The 22,207-nt window shown below is 48.6% G+C and overlaps 2 protein-coding genes across 2 annotated transcripts; both read left to right on the top strand.

Annotated features, from left to right (window-relative positions):
- The first annotated feature begins 10,386 nt into the window (after positions 1-10,386).
- LOC120608687 (melanoma-associated antigen 9-like) lies at positions 10,387-11,127 on the top strand. Its single transcript, XM_039870592.1, has one exon. The coding sequence runs from the start codon at positions 10,387-10,389 to the stop codon at positions 11,125-11,127; it is 741 nt and encodes a 246-aa protein (XP_039726526.1).
- A 6,375-nt stretch (positions 11,128-17,502) lies between these two features.
- On the top strand, positions 17,503-18,709 carry LOC120608684 (melanoma-associated antigen 8-like). Its single transcript, XM_039870590.1, has 2 exons — positions 17,503-17,559; positions 17,647-18,709. Exon 2 carries the CDS (start codon positions 17,663-17,665, stop codon positions 18,707-18,709), a length of 1,047 nt encoding a protein of 348 aa, XP_039726524.1. The 5' UTR covers positions 17,503-17,559; positions 17,647-17,662.
- The last annotated feature ends 3,498 nt before the right edge of the window (positions 18,710-22,207 follow it).

Below are 22,207 nucleotides of genomic sequence, written 5' to 3' on the forward strand. Positions count from 1 at the left end.
CACTTCTGGGGTCCCCCAGGCCTGACAGGAGGGACGACACTTGGTTCCGTAGTGTTCCTGCAGTCCTTCCCCTGGTCTCGCCCTTGACCCGGCAGGTCCTAGACCCACATCCTCAGCGGCCCTGAGCCTGTGCCCCTCATACCAAGGTCCCGACTCCCCGAGTTCCCGGAGAAGGTGCTGGTGGGGTGCTCAGCCTGACAGCCCTGACCGCGGGTCCCAGAGCTGGCAGGAGCGCCTGGAGAGATTCTGCAAAGCCCTCTGTTCTGGGGCAGGTAGCCCCCTCCTTACTCACACCAAGGGTACTTACAAATCTGGAGGAGAACACTGCAGTCCCAGGACAGATGCCACAGGGGCAGCTGCAATGCCCGTGACCGTGGGGGAGGGTTAGAGGAGAAACCTCCCTTCTCATAGTTTTTCTTCACCAGTCCGACTGAGACTTTGGAAACAGTGTGTCCTAAAAGTTTGTTTTTTTACTGGAGATGCTGAGCATCCACAAGAAATTCGGGACGTGCTGAAGATTTGCAGTAATATGCTTTTGACTTTGGACTGCAGGCTTTTCACTTTTTGATTTATTCGTATTAATACGTTTTACCTCTCTACCTAGTGTGTGTGTATGTGTGTGTACTATATAGATAGATAGGTAGGTAGATAGATATATCATCAATGTAGATTAGATGTGCTTATATACCCATATATATGCATACCATATAATAAACATATATGTATGCATGCATGTTTGTCATGTATATTTATACCTTATATAGTGTATAAGTTACTTGATGAAAGAATGCTTGCTTTTCTACTTCTATTAATATTCTATTAAGGTAATGATTTTGAAAGGCCAGTCTGTGCTAGTATTGTCCCAGTGCTCCTGGCATGTGTGGTCTCTGGGCTTCAGATTTGTGCAGTAAAGTAGGGAAAGGAGCTTAAAATCTTCCCTCCTACCATCCTGTGATCTGCACCATGCAGCCTACCGCCCCTCCCAACTACCTGCTCCCACACCCTACCCAAAACACAAATACTAGCTCACCACAGTCTTCAGTCTTCCCCAGGGCTTTCTCTGTTTTTGTTTTGTTTTGTTTGTTTTGTTTTGTTTAGATTTCGTTGTTCATATTGAGTATTTATTTAAAGACTTCATTTGTTAGAGCACTTTTAGGAGCACAGAAATATAAAGGGGAAGGTACTGAGATTTCCCAGTAAGCTCCTGCCCCCACATTGCATAGCTCCCCCATTATCCACACCTCCACCAGACTGGTACATTTGTAATAATTGTTGAACCTGTGTTGATATCTCATCACCGAACATCCATGGTTTACATTCCGGTTCACGCTTGGTGTTGTGCATTCCATGGGTTTGGACAATGGTACAATGGCATGTATCTATCATTATAGTATTGTACAGAGTGTCTTAATTGTCCTGAAAGTCCTCTGTAGTATGCCTATTTATTTCTCCCCCTACAGCCTTTGGAAATCACTGGTCTTTGTACTGTCTCTATAATTTTGCCTTTACAGATTGTTATATGCTTCAAATCATACAGTACATAAAACTCTTCAGATTGCTTCTTTATGCATAATAATATGTATTTAAAGTTATTCCATATTTTTCATGCCTTGAGAGCATATTTCTTTTTAGCACTGAATAATATTCCAACATCTGGATTCCAGCAGTTTATTTATCCATTCATTTACTGAAGGACATCTAGGTTGCTATCGTTTGGCTATTATTAGTAAGCTACTGTAAATACTTGTGTGCAGGTTTTTGTGTGGACATGACTCCTTTGGTCAATACCCATACGATTGCTGGATGAGTAAGAGTATGCTCCATTTTGTAAGAAGTTGACAAGCTGTTGTCCAAAGCAGCTGATTTATATTTTTAAATCACATATCTGATAAAAGTCTTGTATCAAGAACATACTTAGAACTCTGAAACCTCAGTAAAAATGAATCAAACAGATCACCTAACAACCACTAATCAGCTTTCTGTCTCTACGGACTTGTCTATTAGTGGACATTTCTTATAAATGGGACCACACAGCATGTGATTGTAGATGTCTGGCTCCCTTCACTGTGCATACTATGTTCAGGGTCCATCCATGATGTAGCATGGACCAGGACTTCATTCTTTTCTATGGCTGAATTAACTATATTCCATCATATGGAAACATCACATTTTGTTTATCCATTCTTCCACTGGTGAACATTTGAGTTTTTTTAACTTTTTCGGTGGTATGAATAATGCCTCTTTAAATGTAAGTATATGGGTTTTTTGTAAGTATGTATATTGTCATTTCTCTTAGATCAGGTTTCTTCTCTGAAATGCATGCATCCTCACCCACAAGGGTATCAGCACCCTTGTGTTAACTGTCGAATTTCTGCAGTTCTCTGGTCAGAGATGAGTGAGAAACCAAAGGAACCGAAATGATGTGTGAGCCATTCTGTTTCACTGTGTTAAATGCGGTTTAAGATCTCTCTGTGGTTCTTTGCACCATTAGGATACATCCGAAGAGCAGTGCACACTCAAACACTATGTACCAAATTCACCTAACATAATTCTTTATGAGATCATGCCTCCAAATTGATAAACAGTGAGGTCCATTTTTTCTCAGATATTATTCACGATTACCTTCTTAAAGTGTAATTTGTTTTTTTTTTTTAAATCATGTAAGGCATTTACATGGTTCCAAAGCAAAACTACAAAACAAGATACATTCAGAAAAATCTAGCATCCATTCTTGTCTCTTCTCTCCAGTGCCCTGACTCACCTTGTAGGTAACTGGATTATTTGTATATCTTCAACCAAGAGTCTAGGGGAACCTTCTGGCCTGTTCTAGCCATAGGAACACGGTTGCGACAGATTTTAATCATTAGTCTTGTCTGGATGTATTTGAAAGCTACACATTTAAGTATTGGGAGGGGGCAGAGGGTAAATTTGTCCTGTACTTGACTGCGTGTTCAGACAGGACCGCAGTCCCTAGATTTTTGTGTCTATTTTAAATTATATTTATTTAGTCAAAGCTCAAAAGAGATACCTGTTCCCATGCCCTAGAAACCAGTGTTTACTGCACAGCATACCTACTTGGGGGAAGTGGTGAGCAATAAGCTACCACTAAGTCTAAATCTCTGCAATCAATAATGCAGTCCAGTGCAACTGAAGCATTCAATACAGCAGTGTTAATGCGGGCATGTGTGGGTGAGCCTGTGCATCTGCGCGTACATGCGTGCGTGCGTGTAGAAGCTTTAGGGCTCATAGTGGAAGGATAAGTTTGGTTTTTCAAGAGGATTTTTTGTGGGACAGAGATGATGTACACAGGCTTTGTGGCATCACCTGGTCTCACACAGAGCTGGTACAATTCTGTAAGTCTTTATATAAGGGGAGAGTTTTTCCCAGTTTTCTGCCTGCCGCAGAAGACAATGCTACTGTCCCTGTTGTTCTGGGAGGCTTTCTGGGCAGTAGTTGGAAGTGTCTCTGCTGTAAGAGCAGGCATAGCTTGTGTAAACATGCTCGTGGCATTCTGCTTTAAGATAGATTGGTTATTGGAGTTGCCGCCTGCCGTCATGTGTAATGTCATGAGTGCAGTTTTAGAAGCTTTTAATGACCTTCCTTTCTGTCCGATACACATTCCTGGTGCATACTGAGCAGGACACGGCTTGTCAGACATCGCTAGAGTCTTGGGCACCTTTTTCTTGTAGAGATATAATTCACATATCATAAAATCACCCTTCGATGAGTACAATTCCAAGTGGTTTTCCTTATCTACACAAGAGTTTATAACCATCACCACTATCTAATTCCAGAATATTTTCATTGTTTTGCATTCATTTTACAAAGTTTACAGAAATCTTCACATAACCCAGGATCCCAAAGTTTTTCTCCTATGTTTTCTTCTGCAAGTATTATAGTTAAGTCTGTCTTCAGTTTTGAGTTATGGGTTGAAGTTTGTTTGTTTATTTGTTTATATTTGGCACGCAAATTTCCAATTTTGCTAACAGCATTCGGATTGCTTTGCAAATTTGTTTAGGTCTATTTTGAACTTTCCATTATGTTCATTTGGTCTATGTGTTTGCACCTTTGCTAATACTACACTGTACTAATTGAATAGCTAAACACAAGGGATTGGCCAACTGGAGGCAACAGTGCCAACTCTGTCTGCCACCACGTTTTATAAATGAAATTTTATTGGAGCACAACATTGCCTCTCATTTACATGTTATCTATGGTTGCTTTTGCACTATAGTTGTAGAAGTGAATAGTTACGGCAGAAACTGTATGACTCACAAAACCTCAAAAAAACACACGAGAAGATTGCCAACCTCTGCTGTATAGTAAGACTTGAAATGAAGTTGTGTGAGACTTCTAATGCTCTTTTTTAAAAAATTGTTCTGGCTATTTTAGCTCTTTGTCTTTCCCTAAAAGCATCCTTCTGCAGGAATTAAAAATATATATTGAAGTAATATTCACATAACATAAAATTAACCCCTTTATAGTGAACTATTCAGTGGCATTTAGTTATGCAACCAGGACCTTGACTTAGTTCCAGAACATTTTTTCACCCTAATAGAAAACTTACCCATAAAGCAGTTAATTTCCATTCCTGTCTGCCCCAACTCCCTGGCAACTACAAATCTTCATTCTGTATCTAAGGGTTTATTTTATCTGAATATTTTATATAAATGTAATCCTGGCATGTGACATTTTTATGTGGCTTCTTTCACTTAGTCTAATATTTTTAAGATTCATTCATGTAGTAGTATGTACCAGACTTTATTGACTTTTATGGCTGAATAATATTCCATTCTATGTACATGCTACAATTTGTTTACTCATTCACTCGTGGATGGACCTTAGTGCTGTTTTCACCTCTTGACTGTTATAAATAATGCTGCTATGAACATGTGTGTGTACATGTGCTTTTAAAAATCTATTTTCAAGTCTTTTGGGAATGGAATAGAGGGATCATGGTATTTCTGTTTAACTTTTCGAAGAACTGCCCAACTGTTTCTTCCTGCTGGGATTTTGATTGCGATTGGGAAGAATCTATAAAATGATGTGATGAAAATTAACATCTTAACAATGTTGAGTCTTTTAATACATGAAAATGGTATATCTCTACCTTTTTCTTGATTACTTTCATCAAAGTTTTGTAGTGTTCAGCATAGACATACCACACATTTTTTGTTAGACTTATGCTAAAATCATTAAATTATATTTCATGTTATCTGGTTCTATTGTAAATGACATTGATATTTTCCAATCTTCACTTTTAACAGCAATGATTCTATACAGGAATATATATTCTCTGTGATATTTCTATGTTGTTTTTGTGTCCAGTACCTTCTCAAAGTCACTTAGAAATTTTCTTGGTAGTCATCAATGTCATTTGCTAATTGGGACAGTTTATTTTTTTCTTTTCTTCACTGTATACCTTTTAGTTTTTGTTCTTGCTTCATTATATTTCTTAGACCTGCATATTTCTATATGGTTTGAAAGAGTTTACTTAAGATTGGACATCCTGGCTTTTTCCCTGTCTTGGAGAAATATAATTCACTCTTTTTCCATTAAGGATGATATTAGCTTGAGGGTTATATTTTTTGAAATTAGAATCAAGGATCAAAAAACTTATGGAAGTCCAGGCCAAAATCGCTCACGTTGTAGCAAATATTCTAAGTAAATGTATAGCATATTCAACATACGAGTGACTTAAACAGATGAACTGGCCATATTAGTCTGTTGGCATGCTATAAGAAAATAATACAGACTGGGTGGCTTATAAACAGAAATTTATTTCTCACAGTTCTGAGGGCCAGAAGTCTAAGATCAAGGTGTCACATTGGGTGAGGGTCTTCTTCTGGGTTGCAGACTTCTCATTTTATCTGGCATGGAGGAAGGAGTTAATGATTACTGTGGAATCCCCTTTATAGGGCACAGATCTCTTTCATGATGTTTCCACCCTCATGACTTAAGCACCTCCCGAAGGTCCTATTTTCTAATACCATCACAACAGGCATTAGAATTTCAAATATGAATTCAGGGGGGACACAAAAATTCAGACCAAAGTTCAGGCTGTATTCAATGAATGAAAATATGTTTTAACATTAGAAAAGACTTTCATGTGTAATTTTCTGTGTTAACAAATTAGCAGAGAGAAAAAAAAGTATGAATACTGAAAAACCTGTGAAAGATATTCAAAATGATTCATAAAAATAAAAAAAAACCCTTTTACCAAAATTAGATTAGAAGGGAATTTTTCTTTCTTAAAATTGATAGCAATTATACTGAAATGTCAAATGTTAGAAGCATTTCTATCAGAGACAGTTATAGATATATACTATCACATCTACTTTTTGAGGCTTCACTGAAATATAAAGCCAAAGCTATGGATATCCAAATAAAGAAGTCTGCATATTATAAAGAAAAAAAAATGAGCATTTGGAGTCACAACATGATTATCTATCTAGGAAATTCAAAGGAATTGGCCCATAGAACACTCATATGAATAAAAAATTTCAGAAAAAGAGCCTTGCCATGCAAAAACAAAACTACTTAGAATATGTAATTGAAAATACACCCATTCAGAACTGTAAGAAAATTTTTTAATTACCTAAGAAGAAGCCCAGAGAAATTGTACCGGTCTTTATAGAGGCAATTATTTTAGTTTACTGATAGATTCAAGTTAAAGAGTTCACAAATAAATAGAGCAGTATACCATATACATTGAAGGGAGACCAGAATGTCCCGAATATGACAAATTTTGAAACAGATTAACAGAATTAGTGCCTTAAGTTTAGAGCCAAGCAAACAGACAAGATAACAGACAATCTTGAGACTTTGTCTTCTGTTTCGAAAATCCATCCTGGAAAAATATAGAGGAGAGAATGAAATGTGAAAACATACACATCAGCGATATAATCTAAGCAGCAAAACAGGAGAAACCCCTGAGGGAGACTGAAGACTGTGGTGAGTTGGAACTTGTTTTCAGGGTGGGGGTGGTGGGAAGGTGGGAGGGCCTATGGCCTGTATAGATGCAGATGACAGATGGGAAGGAGGAGAAGTTTAAATTTCTGCCCGTACTTCCTTGTGGAACCCGGAGGCAACATCCCATGCCACAGATGCCAGGAGCTCTGCGGTAATAGCAGTGCAGCAGGAATGATGGGACGATTGAGGCAGTAGGGCTCCAGAGTTTGTGCTAAGAGCCACCTGAAACCACCTTCGTGCCTGAGGACTGGCCTTCTCTAAATGTATCATTTTAATGAAAGAGAAAGACGTGCCGAGAAATAGGGTCAAGCATCAGAATACATCAGGCAGAGGAAGGGTAGGTATGCATGTCTGAAATTTGGTGAGATGTAAAATAAATTTCAGACATCAAAGGAGGGTTTTAAAAAAGGAAAAATCAGTGCTCTGGACTATGAAATGTAAAATAAATAACTTCGAAAAGGCAGGACCTCCCTATTTCCCGCTGCTCAGGCTCTTCTGGGGAGAAAATAAATCATTTGGGACACCATGTTCCCATGGTTTGGCTGCCTGGTAAAGAGACACGATGGGAACTGGAGCTTCTTCTCTGACCTACGCCACAGACGGGGGCAACAGCTGCCCTCGAGCATCTGTCCTGGGACCGCAGCATTCTCCACCAGGGATGTGAGGACCCTGGGAGTGAGGACTGAGGGGCCCACCCGCCCCAGATCAGAGGGCTTTGCAGAATCCATCCCGAGGCGCTGCTGTGAGCTGTGCGGAACCCGGGCAGGGCTGTAAGGTAGAGACCCCCGTCCCCGTCCCCACCTTCTCAGGGACCTTGGGAGTCACAGCTTCAGTCCCAGAGGGTGAACTAGGGTGGGAAGAGGGCGGAGATCCTAGTCCTGCCAGGTCAAGTTTGGGACACCTTTGGGCCACGCCCTCGCTCCGCCCCCAGCGCACCAGAACGAATCTCCGCCCCTCCTGTCGGCGCTGGGGGACTCAAAAAGTGCTGTCCGGATGTGACGTCCACTGACTTCCATCTCTGAAGTCTGAGAGAGGTGAGGGCCGTGTCTGTGAGGACCGCTTCACGTCGGTAGAGGGAAGGAACCCAGCCCGGCACAGATTCAAGGTAGGATCCTGAGGGGAGGAAGGAGGGCGCCCACAGAACCCTGGTTGGCCCCGCTGTCAGCACGGAGAGTCCCGGGCAGGGTCGGGAGGCTGAGCCCCTCACCTCGTTCCTCATCGGAAGACTCGGTTCCCGAGGGCCTGGGTGGAAGAGGCGCGGACCCTGGTCGGCAGAGCTACGGACCCAAGATCCTTGTGGCAGGGGTGTCAGGATGCTGAGGGCAATCTGAGGGGCCCGGCCGCCCTGGATAGAGGACACACAACAAAATCCAGACCGTCTCTGCTTTCGGCCCTCTGAGCCCCAGGATATGGTGGTGACAAGTGGTGTTCACGGAAATTGCCTTCGGAGGATGAAGAGAGTTTAGGCCCTTAGGATGAAGGGAACAAAAGTAGGTGGGCAGTGGAGAGGGAAGAGGTCCTGCTGGGAATCAAGTTGAGCACCAGATGGAGGGGTGAGGGACCTCAGGGAGGCCATCTCAGGACCTCGGGTCAGGCCTTGTAAACTCTGGATTTAGTGCCTTGATGTGATGAAAACAAGCTTCACCTGGGAATTCTCTGGGCAGTGAAGGCTTTGGTCCGAGGGGCCTGGGCCCGGGTCAACAGAGGGAGGATCCGGGACCTGCCAGGGCTCAAGGTGAGGACCGCGAGGGAGGACAGAGGAGACCCCACAGAGTTCGCCCATGCTGTCAGAGATGCGAGGCCCCGTGGTCGTTTGACCACAGGCGCGTTTCCTGACTTGCACATGCGTGACTCAGAAAGCCTGCGGGCTCGATGCAGAGGAGCCTGGCCTCAGGTCCTCAGAGGGGCGGGCCCAGATCCTTGTGGGAGCAAAGTGAGGACCCTCAGAGAGGACTGAAGTGTATCGATACCCAGAACAGAAGAGAACCAACAGAAGACCACGCCCACTGGTCGCCCCTGGGAGACCGCATGTCGAGTTTATCCCCAGGTGGCATTTCTCGACTTCCCCGTCTGGGTCTGAGAATGACTGGGGTGTTGGTATAAGGAACAGGGCCTCAGGTTGCAGGATGGGAGAGCCCAGGTCCCCCTGGGAGTCAAGGTGAGGACCAGGAGGGAAGAGGGAGTGTAACCCAAACTCCAGACCTAAAGGCGGCCCCGCAGAATCCCGGTCTGCCCCTACTGTCAGCCCTGGGAAACCCAGGAGGCCTGTCAGGTTGAACCCTTCCTCATTCCCAGAAGGGTGGTCTCAAGGAGAGGAGGGCCTTGGTCTGAGTGTCTGCACTCAGGTCAGCTGGTGCAGGTTCCCAGGCCCAGGCAGGGGTCACAGTGAGGACTGAGTGGGTCCCCCCCACACCTGGGCACATGGAGCCCTGACCTGCCGAGCCCTTGTTCTCATGGATGGGGAGACCTGGTATGGGTCGGTGGATGGCTCCCCTCACTTCCTCTTGCAGAGTCTTATGGAGATGAAGCTTAAGGAAGGTGGCCTCAGGTCAACAGATGGAGTTGTCCCAGTCACAGCAGAGTGACAAGATGAAGACTGCGTGGAACTGTCCCATCCTAGGACAGATAGAACTAATAGAATATGGTGACACACATGTGTCCTTGGTGACACCTATGAGAATCTGGGTAGGTGTGGCCAGATGTAGGGCCACCCCACATTTTCCTGGGCAGTCTCAAGTGTATGCGGTCTTGTTCTGTGTGTTTTGTCTCAGGCCATCAGAGGTGGATAGGCAGGCCCTGCCAGGGACAGGTGAGGATGCTGAGTGAGCATGGAAGGGGTCACCCAAATAGAACAGACGAGACCTCACAGTCTCAATTCCCACCCCCAACAACACCGTCAGTGTCTGATCCTCAGACTGTGCTTGCTGCACCCTGAGGAGCTGTCTCACTTCCTCCTCAGGATCTTACGGGAAAGACTGTCGAGGTGAGATCCCTGTGAGGCCCAAGAGTACCCCTAAAGAGGACACGTGTAAGGTAACGTTTTTCAGAGACACCTAGGGAGTGATTCTCAGCTGAGGCCGCTCACAGTGCCTCTTTCCCCAGGCCTGTGGGTCCCTATTGCCCACCTTTTGCCCACACTCTTGTTGCAGCCTGACACCAGTCACCATGCCTCTTGGTCAGATGAATGAGCTCTCCAAACTTGGAGAAGACCATCAGGACCCAGAGGAGAAACACGGCCATCTGGAGTCACATGTTTTTGGAGCTGAGGTGACGGAGGGGGCTACGGTCCCCTCCTCCTCACCCATATCTTCCACCCCCTCTGTCGTGTTCCCCGACATCCTGGAGGAGGTGGGTGGTGCTGCGACACAGAGCCCTCCCCAGAGCCCTGAGGGTGCCTGTCCTTCTCCTCCTGCCATGGCTACCCCTGAATGGAGCCAATCTGAAGATGAGGGCTCCAGCAGCCAAGATGAGGAGGGGCCAAGCAGCAGCGAGGACTCAGAAGATGCCGAGTCCTCGCTCCAAGATGCCCTAAATTTGAAGATAACCGACCTGGTGGGGTTCCTGCTCCTGAAGTATCGCATCAAGGAGCCAACCACAAAGGCAGAAATGCTGAGTCGTGTCATCAAAGAATACGGAGACCACTTCCCTATGATCTTTAGCCTAGCCTCTGAGTGCCTGCAGCTGGTCTTTGGTGTTGATGTGAATAAAGTGGATGCTACAAACCATACCTATGTCCTGTCCACCACCCTGGGCCTCACCTACAATGGGATGGTGAGCGATGGGCACAACATGCCCAGGACCGGCCTCCTGGTCATGCTCCTGGGCTTGATCCTCCTGGAGGATGACTGTGCCCCTGAGGAAGATATATGGGAAGCGCTGGGTGACATGGAGGTGTATCCTGGGAGGGAGCATAGCATCTATGGGGAGCCCAGGGAGCTCATCACCAAAGTTTGGGTGCGGGAACAATATGTAGTGTACCGGCAGGTTGCCAACAGCGATCCTGCTCGCTACGAGTTCCTGTGGGGTCCCAGGGCCCACGCTGAAACCAGCAAGTTGAAGGTCATGGAGTATTTGCTCAGGGTCTATAGACAGGATCCCAATTCCCTCCCATCCCTGTCTGAAGAGGCTGACGGCGATGAGGAAGTGGGAGCCTGAGTCACAGTTGCAGCCAGGCACGTTTCAGGCCCACATCTATCATCTTTTCCTGCTGGGCATGAAGTGAGGCCAATTCTCTCTGTGTTTGAGGAGAGAGCTGTCAGCATTCTAGCTAGTGAAGGCTGGGTGGGGGAATATGGGCTGTCACATCTTAAGATTTCTGTGATGACTGAGATATTGATCTTTTGTTTCTTTTAAGAATTTTTCAATGGTTCCTTTTAGTTGAAAAGTTTAATAACCCTCAGAATCTATTTGTGCACGACCTTGATCATACATGTATTAGCACTAACCACTGGAAGAGTGAGAGTTTTGCTTTTGTGTCACGCGCATTGGGACACCTTCCATCCTAGCTTGTGATCCTGAACTAGATCACATGGCACTGGAACAGGATTTCTTTGAAAATGCGAAAGAACTTAGCAGTACAATAGAGGTAGTCAAGAATTAGAGAAATGAAGTAAAATTTTGTTAATTCTTGCTGTTTATCCCTTTCGTCTGTCATTTTATGAAATAAATCATGCATGTCTACCTGAGATCGCTTGGTTCATTTCAGAAACTTGGAGACATTTGACCCGAATGAAGAATACCCCTGCTCAGTTTACTGAGCCTCTCCTCTGAAAGGCACTGTGTTAGTGGTGGGGGCGAAAGAGGAGGGAAACTGAGTCCAGGGCTCAGGCGACCTGCGCCGCTCCCAGCTGAAAGGCCGACACAGGAGTTGGGTTAAGTAGAGTCAGCGTTCATTAGAGGGTCGCAACTCCCATAGACACGGTTGGCTCTCGCTCCAAAAGCCCGACTCCCCGGGACCTTTGGGAGCCCCGATCATATAAGGAAAGCAGCAGTCACAGAAACTAGGGGAGTGGGCATGGCCAAGGCCATCTAGCTTGTCCTTTCAGCCCAGGCTAGTTTCCTAGGCCACCTGGAGTGCAGGCGAGAGAAACTGGGTGTCCGGTCGTGGAATCGGCGGCTGCGTCATCCCGTGACCTTGCTCCTTGGCAAAACTAGCTCATCAGGGGAGTAACTGACGGCCCCAGCAAGGGGAGCAAATTCTGCTGCTTAATTACAGGAGCAGATAGCACTTTAGAGAACGACAGACCAACCGCCTTCGCAAGCGGAGCAGGCAGATAATGTCCGTGGGAATGTCCGAGAAGCATGCAGTGCCCATGGGAACAGCGGAAACGTCCTTGGGAGCAGGCATTGCCCACAGAGTCCTTTGTTCATTGTGTTCCTTGGGGCAGATGAGCAGGAGGCCCTTCCTATCTTCTGAGTACCTGGAGGGGCTATGCTTGAGTCGACACTGTATTCGACCCCGACATAACTCCTTTATTTCACATTCTTTGTGTCAGTCTTCCGGACAGGGGTTCTTTGTATCAGGGCCTTCTTCGGGGACACTGGGATAAGGGGGACACATTCGCCCATAGAATGATCATAGAGGACTCGCAGTCATACAAAGGAAGGTGCCGAGGTGTCCCCTAAGTCCTACGGAACAAGCAAAGAAGGGGAGAGGCGTTGGGGCTCCAGGGGAGAGCACTCAGGTGTAACTCGCCTGAGCCAGGGCTGTTTGCGGCTTTGGGATGCACTGCAAAGGAGATAACTGCACAGCCTCAGGACACCCCCGACTCCCTGCTGCTGCTCAGGGTCCTCAGTAAAACTAAACCTTTGGAATACACGGCTTCCAAAAGCTCAGTCTGCCGAACAGACAGCATGAGAAAGGGGGTTTCTCCTCTGACCCTCCCCTATGGTCTTGGGTGCTGCAGATGACCCTCTAGCATCTGTCCTGGGATGGCTGCGTTCTCTGCCAGGGTTGTGAGGACCCTCGGAGTGAGGACTGAGGGGTCCACCCGCCGCAGAGCAGAAGGCTTTGCAGAATCCATCTCTCGGAGCTATGGTCAGCTCTGAGACTCTGGGCAGGGCTGTTGGACTGAGCATACCCCCACACCTCCTCAGGGAACTCTGGGAATAGGAGCTTTGGGCTAAGGGGCAGACACTGAAGACAGAAGAGGGTGGAGACTAGCTGAGAAAAGGCGGGGACCAGAGGAAAGATTTTGTGCCCTCCCCTTCAGAACTGAGCTCTGCCCCTGCTAGCAGCTCTTGTGAACCCCAGAAATGCTGTCTGGATGTGACATCCACTGACTACTCTTCTGGAAATCTAAGAGAGGTGAGGGCCACATTCGGGAGGCCGACTTCAGGTCCGTAGAAGCCAGGAGCCCACTCTGGCAGAGATTCAAGGTACAACCCTGGGGGAGGACTGAGGACCCCTACAGAGTCCAGGTTGCCCCCTCTGTCAGCACTGAGAGTCCCCGGGGCTGGCTGGCTGGCTGGTGGAGAACTATCCACCTCCATACAACCCCCACCTCCTGATTCTGGGAGTCACGGACAACGTCTGAGGGGAAACAACTCAGGTCGATAGGGGGCAGGTCCCAGACTTTGCCTGGTATCAAGGTGAGGATATGAGGGAGGGGTGAGGGAAACCACCGAATCCATGTCAGACCCTGCCGGCAGCCCTGGGACTCCCGGGACTTGGCGGCCTGATGCGATGGCCACAGACTTCGGTAGGGTGTCTCAGGGCAGTGAGGGCCTTGGTCTCAGGCGCCCAGTCTCGGGTCAGCAGAGGGAGGTTCCTAGGAACTGCCAGGGCTCAAGGTGAGGACCATGAGAGGGGACAGAGTGACCACGGACCCTCGAACAGTCCGTCCTGGGGTGCCCAGAATGCGGGATGACCACGCGCGGCCTTTCCCGCCTTCCGCATCCTCCGGGTCTGAGACACCCTGGGGGCTCGGTGCCAGGAGCAGAGCATCAGGTCGGTAGAGGCAGGGCCCAGGACCTGTCCAGAGTCAACGTGAGGACCGCGAGGGAGATTGAGGGACCCTAGACCTCGGAACAGAGTCAAGCCTGGCCAGCCTCACGGTTGGGGGGAAAGGTGGGGGATGACCACCCACAGCGTTTCCGGATTTCCGCATCCAGCTCTGAGAGACTGCGGGGGTTTGGTTTAAGGGGCAGGGCCTCAGGCAGCAGAGGGCAGTGTCTCAGGTCCAGCTGGAATGAAAGTGAGGACACAGAGGGAAGACCGAGGGCACCGAGGACCCCACGATCCAGGAGACGCTGCACGCCCGCCCCTGCTATCAGCCATAGGAGGCGTGATGGCGGATGATTATGTGCAGTGGGGCCTGACGTGCACATCCGGGTCTGAGACTCTGGGGACTTGGTAAAAAGAGTAGGGCCTCAGGTCCCTAGAGAGCAGGTAAGAGGTACCGCCGGGAGTCTAGGCGAGGACCCCGAGGGAGACTGAGACACCCTCGACCCCAGAACAAAGTTAATTCTGGCAGGTCTCACGGTGGGATGACCACGAGTGGCATTCCCTGAATTCTGCATCTGGGTCCGAGAGGCTTTAGGGGCTCGCTGTAAGGACCAGGCAGGCCTCGGGTCCAGAGAGGGAAAGCTCAAGACTTGCCAGAGTCAAAGCGAGGCTCCTGAGAGAGGACTGAGGGGATCCAGGACTCTGAAACAGAGGGGGCCCCACAGAAACCTGTTCGGCTTTTAGCCTTGGGAGGCCCTATGGCAAGTGACCGTAAGAGTGGGGACTCCAGAGAAGCCAGAACCTACTGTCAGCCCCGGGACTTCCGGGGACGGGATGACCATATGCGGCAGAGGGGAAGTCCCCGGTGCTGCTGGGTGTCAAGGTAGGATGCAAAGGGAGGACCGAAGGACTCTGAACCTCACAAGAGCAAGGACCCCACATAAACTGGCCCCTGCTGGAGCCCTGGGGGGGGGGGGGCACGGGGCCAGAGGACCACAGCGGTTGTTTCCTGACTTGGGCATCCAGTTCTGAGAGAGACCAAGGTTTTGGAAAAAGGAGCAAAGACTCAGGTTGGGAAAGCGGAGGGCCAAGGTCCAGGTGGGAATCGAGGTGAGGACCCTGAGGAATATTAAGGGGACTCTGGCACCAAAGATAGGAGGTGTCAAGCTCCAGGTAAGCAGAGGAAGTGGGTCCAGGTTCTGCGAGGACCCAAGGTGAGTACGCGAGGTAGGACGGTGGAGGTCCCCAGCACACATTGAAGGGTCCCACAGTGCCCTGTCCCTGCCTCAGGGAGGGGCTGTGGCTTTGGGCTGTTTCTAGACCTCTGCCTGAGGGATGTCTAAGGTAGGCAGGGCATTGGCCTGATGGAGCTGGAAGCAGCGCAACAAATGGAAGGGGTCGTGGGCCCTGCCAGTAACCACAGTGTGGGCTTTGAGGCAGGTCTGAGGGCCCCTCCCACCCAGACAACAACGGAGCAGTGGACTCAGGCCCTGCTGGCACTGGTAGGATTCTCAGGGCGCAGTAGCAGAAGTGACTGTCTTGAAATCCACCTCGCAGGTCTCAGTGAGATGAGGGCCTTGGTCTGAGGGGTGCAGGTCATTCAGCAGAGGGCGGAGTCCAATGCCCTACAGACTTCAAGGTGAGACTAGGAGTTCCACACTAGACAGAAACGCTCACTCCTCCCGAATATGCCAGAAAAGCCTTGCACTCAGCACTGAGAGGACTCACAGGATGTCCGGAAGAAAAACTTCCTCATTGTGTGAGAATCTCAGCAACATGATGCCTTGGCCTCCACTCTGCATCCTCAGGGTAGCAGAAGGGAAAGGGCCCAGGCCCTCTGTGAGTAACAGGGATAGCTTGGGGTGGACCGAGGTTACTACAACCCCAGACCAAGGAAGCCCCACTGAAACCTGCTCTGTGCTGCTTTGAGCCCTGGGTGTGCAGAGGTGGCTTCCCGTCACATTCCCAGGGTCCTCAGGAAGCTGAGGGGCTTGGTCAGAAGGGATGAGTTCAAGTCATGAAAAGAGAAGTTGAGGATTTGCCACTTTTGGAAGGGTCTGAACATTTACTTAGGGAGAACTGGAGCTACTTGATCTCTGCGAAACATTGAGACTACAGAGCATCTGGGAATCCTCATCCTCATCCTGAGAGGTCCCAGGCAGGGGTATCTAGATGTGACATGCTCTCCCTTCTGCCACATGCTTCTTGTGAGGTGTTCTCATTAAGGAAGAAATAGGTCAGCAGGGGGTTGGCCCAGGCCTAGCCAGGAATAAAAACAAGTCTCTGGATGTCAGACTAAAGAGACGTCGTACCCGAGGAAAGATGGGCCAGCATGCAGTTGGTCCTGGGTGACCCTGGGGCCGTGGAGGGGGAAGCAGTTGTGGCTTCATCTCATTTTGTCTCAGAGCTCTCAGGGCGGTGAGGACCTTGGTCTGTGAAGACGACGTCAGCCCATCCCCGGAAGCCATATCCAGTCCACGGAGAGAGAAGGACCAGATCCTGCTAAGAATCAAGGTGATCACCCTGAGGGACGAGCGAGTTCACCCCAGAACAAAGAGGGAGCCCTAGAGAAGTCTGCCGTGCTGTGACTGTCAGCCCTATAAACCCTGGGCACTGCTGTCAAGCCGAGCACTTCCTCAGGCCCCGATTGGTGGTCTCAGGGAGGGGAGGGCCCTGGTCTGAGGCCTGAACTCAGGTCAGCATGGGCAGGATCTCAGACCCTGGAAGGAATCAAGGTGAGGACTGAGGGGAACCGGAACACTTGGGAGCCCAGGCCTGGCCTGCCTGCTCTGTCAGCTGTGGGGAAACTGGGAAGAGTGTGTGGATCGGCTCCGATCACTTCCTTTTCCGGTGTCTAATGGAGGAGGCCTTGCTGTAAGTAGTGTGGGCTCAGTAAAGGGAGGGCATTGTCTAGGCCCTGCAGGGAGTAAAGGTGAGAAATGGTCGGAACCCCATCGCAGGGTACATGGATCCAAACCTTTGGAGACCCCTCATGATCCCATGGGAGGCTCTGGGCAGGTGTGGTCAGATGTGAGGCCCCCCACTTCCTTCTGTTCAGTCTCAGGAGTGTGTGGTCCTGTTCTCAGTGTTTTGCCTCAGGCCAGCAGTGTATTTCCCGGGGTGGAGGTCCTGGCAGAGCAAAGGTGAGCAGCGTGAGTGGGCCAGGAGGGGACCATTCATTAACAGAGGGGACCTCACACAGTCCGCCTCTCTCTGATTAGCATTGGAGGACCAGGGCTGCACTTGCCATCTGCATGCTGAGGTGCCCTTTCGTTTCCTCTTTCCTCAAGGATACAGGGTACCCTTGAACCCAGAGGTGAAGCCCTTGGTCTGACTTACTAGTCCTCAGGTCACAGAGCAGAGGTGTGCCAGGCAGTGCCAGGAATTAAGGTGAGGGGCCACGATTGATGTGTATCCAGCGTCTCCTTCACCCCCAGAAGAGGGGACCCCATAGCACACGATATCCTCCTACCTTGTCAGCTCCAGAACCTTTGGTTGTGCCTTCTGAATGCTAAGCAGTCATCTTACTTCCTCCTCCAGGTCTTTAGAAGACAGGCTGCCCAGGAGGAGTGACCCCTGTGAGGCCTGAGAGCACCCCTAGAGAGGAGACCTATAAGTCGCCTTTATCAGAGCTGCCTAAGGTGTGTTTCTCAGCTGATGCTGCTCACACCCCACTCTCCCAGGCCTATGGGTCCCTATCACCCACCTCTGCCCATACTTTTTTGCAGCCTAACACGAGTCACCATGCCTTTCAATCAAATGGGTGAGCTCTTCGAGCTTGGAGAAGACTATCAGGACCCAAGAGAGAACCAGGGCCTGCTGGTGGGGCACTTCTTCGAATCTGATGACGAAGAAACCCCGTCCTTCTCCTCCTCCATATCTTCCACCCCCCCTGTCCTGTTCCCTGACAGCCAGGAGGAGGTATCTGATGCTCTAATACCAAGTTATCCTCAGAACCCTCACTGTGCTGGTCCCTCCCCGGCTGCCATGGAAGATATTCCATGGAGCGAAAGTGAAGATGAGGGCTCCAGCAGCCAAGATGAGGAGGAGCCAAGCACCTTGGAGGTCCCTGAAGATGCCGAATCTTTGCTCAAACATGCCCTGCGTTTGAAGGTGGCCAAGCTGGTAGTTTTCCTGCTCCTGAAGTATCGTGCAAAGGAGCCGACTACAAAGGAAGAAATGCTGAGCAGCGTCATTGAAGAGTGTCAGGACCACTTCCCTGAGATCTTCAGTGAAGCCGCGCAATGCATGCAGCTCCTTTTTGGCATTGATGTGAAGGAAGTGAATTCCAGCAACCACTCCTATGTTCTGGTCACCACTCTGGGCCTGACCTATGATGGGATGGAGAGCGATGGGCCCAGCATGCCCAAGACCGGCCTCCTGGTCATGCTCCTGTGTGTGATCCTTGTGGAGGGTGGCTGTGCCTCTGAGGAGGACGTCTGGGCAGTCTTGAATGACATGGAAGTGTATGATGGGAGGGAGCATTTCATCTATGGGGATCCTAGGGAGCTCATCACAAATATTTGGGTGCAGGAACAGTATGTGAAGTACCAGCAGGTTCCCAACAGCTTTCCTGCTCGCTATGAGTTCCTGTGGGGTCCCAGGGCCTATGCTGAAACCACCAAATTCAAAGTCCTCGAGTTTTTGCTAAGGGCCAATTCCAGGGATATCAGTTCCTTTCCATCCCTATTCATAGAGGTTGAGAGAGATGAAGAAGAGGAGTCTGAGGTAGACTTGCAGACAGGCGTTTTACATGCCCATGTCCAACAGCTTCTGCTGGGCATGAAGTGAGGCCAATTCTTCACTATGTATTTGAGGAGAGAAGGGTCAGCATGTTAGCTAGTGAGGGCCGGGCAGAGGATTAAAGGCTGTTGCATCTTTGGATTTCTGTGATGACTTAGATATTGATCTTTGTCTACTTTAGGAAGTTTTCTATTGTTTCTTTTAATAGAAGTTTTAATAGCCTTCAGCATATGTGCATAACATTGACATAATATATTTTTAATAACCTGTTCAAGAATGAGTTTTACTATTGTGTAACACAAATTGGGACTCCTTCCATCCTAGTTTGTGATCCTGAACTAGATAACATGGCACTGGAACAGAATTTCCTTGGAAATGTGAAAAAACTAGCAGTTGAATTCCTGTAGTTAAGAAATAGAGAAATAAAAATAAAACACTGTTAATTCTGGTTTCTTATCCTTCTTTTCAGTCATTCTATGAAACATATGTGAATACTTAATTTGATTGGTTCATTCAAGAAAGTGGGAGACATTTCCTGGGAGTAAAGAAGACGCGGGCTCAGAGGTTCATTTATTCCCCTGACATTCACTGAGCTTCTGTCCTCTGGAAGGCCCCGTGTTAGTGGTGGGGACGCTAGGATAAGCAGGACAGACCCACGAATATAATAATTGTGCAGGGACTGCAGTCATGTAAGGAAGGTGCTGAGACGTCCCCCAAGTCCTACAGAATAAGTCAAAGAAGTGGAGATGAGGTAGGGCTCCAGGGCAGAGCACTCAAGCGTAACTGTCCCAAGCCAGGGAAGCTTGGCCCTTTGGGAAAATGCAATTTCTTCTGTGGGGTTTTATTGTAATGAGCTGGGTGGGGGCCTCTGCTAAACTGAGCAGGTAGTGTGTCTGGGAATGAGAGGAAAGTCTGAAGTGGAAAATTGTTCTGAGAAGTTCCTTTCGGATCTTGGAAAAATCTCCATCTGTTACAGGGAGCTAGTATCCTGTAGTTTTCTCCCAGTGCATTTGAACACAGAGATCAAGGTGTTTTATCCCCATCATCTGCAAGGATTTTCTGAGAAATCAGGATCCCTGACCTTGAAGGAATGAGTCACTGGACAGGCACTCTTCCCTGAGTGGCTGGTGTGCTGAGACTCAGCCATGGTCATGTTTTGCTGAGAAGTCCCTATTCCCCAGCCAGATCTACAGCTTGCTCTGAACTCCAGCCTCCTTGGCATGGCACTAACCTGCCTGATTCTTGCTTGCCCTCCTCTGTGAGAAATATCCGTGGCAGTTGTCGTGGGACCTTTTGGAGCAAGTAATTGGTCTTCAGTCTACCCCTGTCCTTGGTTCCTGAGTGGGACTGGCCATTGGGATAGGGCTGGGCTGGTGGCAGTATGCAGTGTGTTTCACCATGGAATGTTCACAAGACAGAATCGGGCCAAAGCCATGTTTGTCCTGCACTCAGACATACGGTCTGTCCAACAGGGACCCACAGACTCTCACCCAGTGTGGAAGCATGAGAGTTGCCAGGCCCCGTGCACTGCTAGACTGGGCAGATGGAGTGTCTTTGGCATGAGAAGAAGGTCTGAAATGGAAAATTGCTGAGATATATTCCTTTTAGATCATGGAGAAATCAGAGAGAAATAGCCACCTGTGTAGCAAGGGCGAGTACCCTGCACTCAGTCCCCATGCCATTGGACCCAGTGGGAGGACTAGGGTTTTATCTGGATCATCTGCCCAGATTTCTAGAGAAATATGGTCACTCTCCTTTGAAGTGTGGCCCAGAAGTCACCAGACAGGCACTCTTCTCCATGGCCTGGGAGAGCCAGAGCCCACAGCATTAATTAGGTTTGAAGTTTAATGACCTCGAGTATAATTTGGCCAATTATTATCAAGGGGTACTTTCAATGGGGGCAGAAATGAAGGAAAGAAGGGCTTCGGATGGAAGAACAGCTTCGAGGGAGGGAAGGGGTTGGCCCTTGACTCTCTGTCTGGGAGCTCTGTGTTGTATCCATCTGGGAAGACTGCCCCGCACCTGGATTTGAATATAGATCCTTTAATCAAGAAGATTTGCTGAGTTTTGTTTATAGAACATCCTCTTTGGCTGATCGGCCATTCCATGTTTTATTGAGCTATATATTCTCTAACATGACATGGGTAAGAAACAACCAAACAAAGTCCCAGAGGAGAGAGCAGAAGAGTCTGGGATCAAAACAATAGAGAAATAACTGTCATTCATCAAAGTTCCATTACACAGCAGGCACTGTGCGAGGTGCTTTACAGACACTCCATACATTCCTGCAGTCCCATAGGACAGGGCTTACCAAACCCACTTACTTCACAGAGGAAAAACCTGAGGCTCGTGGGGCCTGGTGATTTTTCCAGGGTCACATGGCTGGTAAGTGACAGGGTGGAGACTGGACCCCTGGTCTGAATTCGTCTAGAGCCCGTGATATCCACACCCACTCCAGCCTGTGGCTGACCTTCTACCTCACAAATTATTTCTCTTCCCGGTACTATATGTTACTTCTGTCAGATGACAAGCAGTCGGACCCAGAGGCGCAGGTAGTAAAAGCAGGCCTAAGAAGGCGACATGGAGAATCAAACACAATTTGGGGATTGTCTGAGGTTTGCTGACAGCTGACTCTGCCAGGTGCCAGCATCTCTGCCCAGTACTAGCACTTTCCCGCGTGAAAGCACCGTTCCCCAGGTCTCCTCCGTATGCCCTACTGTCCAACTCTGTCACCTGGTCTGGGACCTGACCCGCTCCTCGCTACTGCCTCCTCTGAAGGCTGCACAGAATCTGCTGCCCTCGCCATGGCAGAGAGCATTCCTACTCCCTGTAGAATTCCCCTGCTCTACCGTATCTTACTCTCGATCCCATCTGAGAGGCACAGCCCTTTGAATCGGAAGCGTTACTTTGGACCAGGATGTTTAGATACCTGGCCATCCCTCTCTGGGAGTGTTCAACACACACTCTGTTTTCCTAATGGGCTGAATGGAGTGTGATTGTCCCTATAATCTACTGGGCCTGGGGATATAACCCTGAAGATACGCAGAGGATTTTTGAACACATTCTGGCGTTTGCAGTAGGACTTTAAGGGGCTTCTTAGTTGAAGGTGGGAGCTGAACACATACACAGATGAAAGAGCTTATTTAGGCGATCAGAAATTCACACCTCCTCATAAGTGTTAAATGAGGAACAAACTGACTGAAACCAAAATTCCTTAAAAAAAATTAAAAAGAAAACCTGGAGTCCTCCTAGGAGATAAATGGTTCTTTGGTGAACGTGTTAGGCCAAATTTTAAAAGAAAAAATAATTAGCCATCCTGCAACTGTCTCTTGCCTAGTACCTACCCCACAGGAAAATCACGGTTTTCAGTGACCCTAGTGACACCTGTGCAGGAGTTCAAACAAGTTCTGTCATAGAGAGCCTAGCAGAGACTCACAGATTAAAATTCGACCCATGCATCCTAAGGAGGGAGAAAATTCTTAGCCTACTGTCATTGTAGACGAAATTGCAAAGTGCAGAAAGGTGCTACTCAGTGAAGAGGCGAAT

This window comes from Pteropus medius, unplaced genomic scaffold (genome assembly GCF_902729225.1).
Source record: "Pteropus medius unplaced genomic scaffold, Ma_sr-lr_union100, whole genome shotgun sequence".
NCBI lineage: Eukaryota > Metazoa > Chordata > Mammalia > Chiroptera > Pteropodidae > Pteropus > Pteropus medius.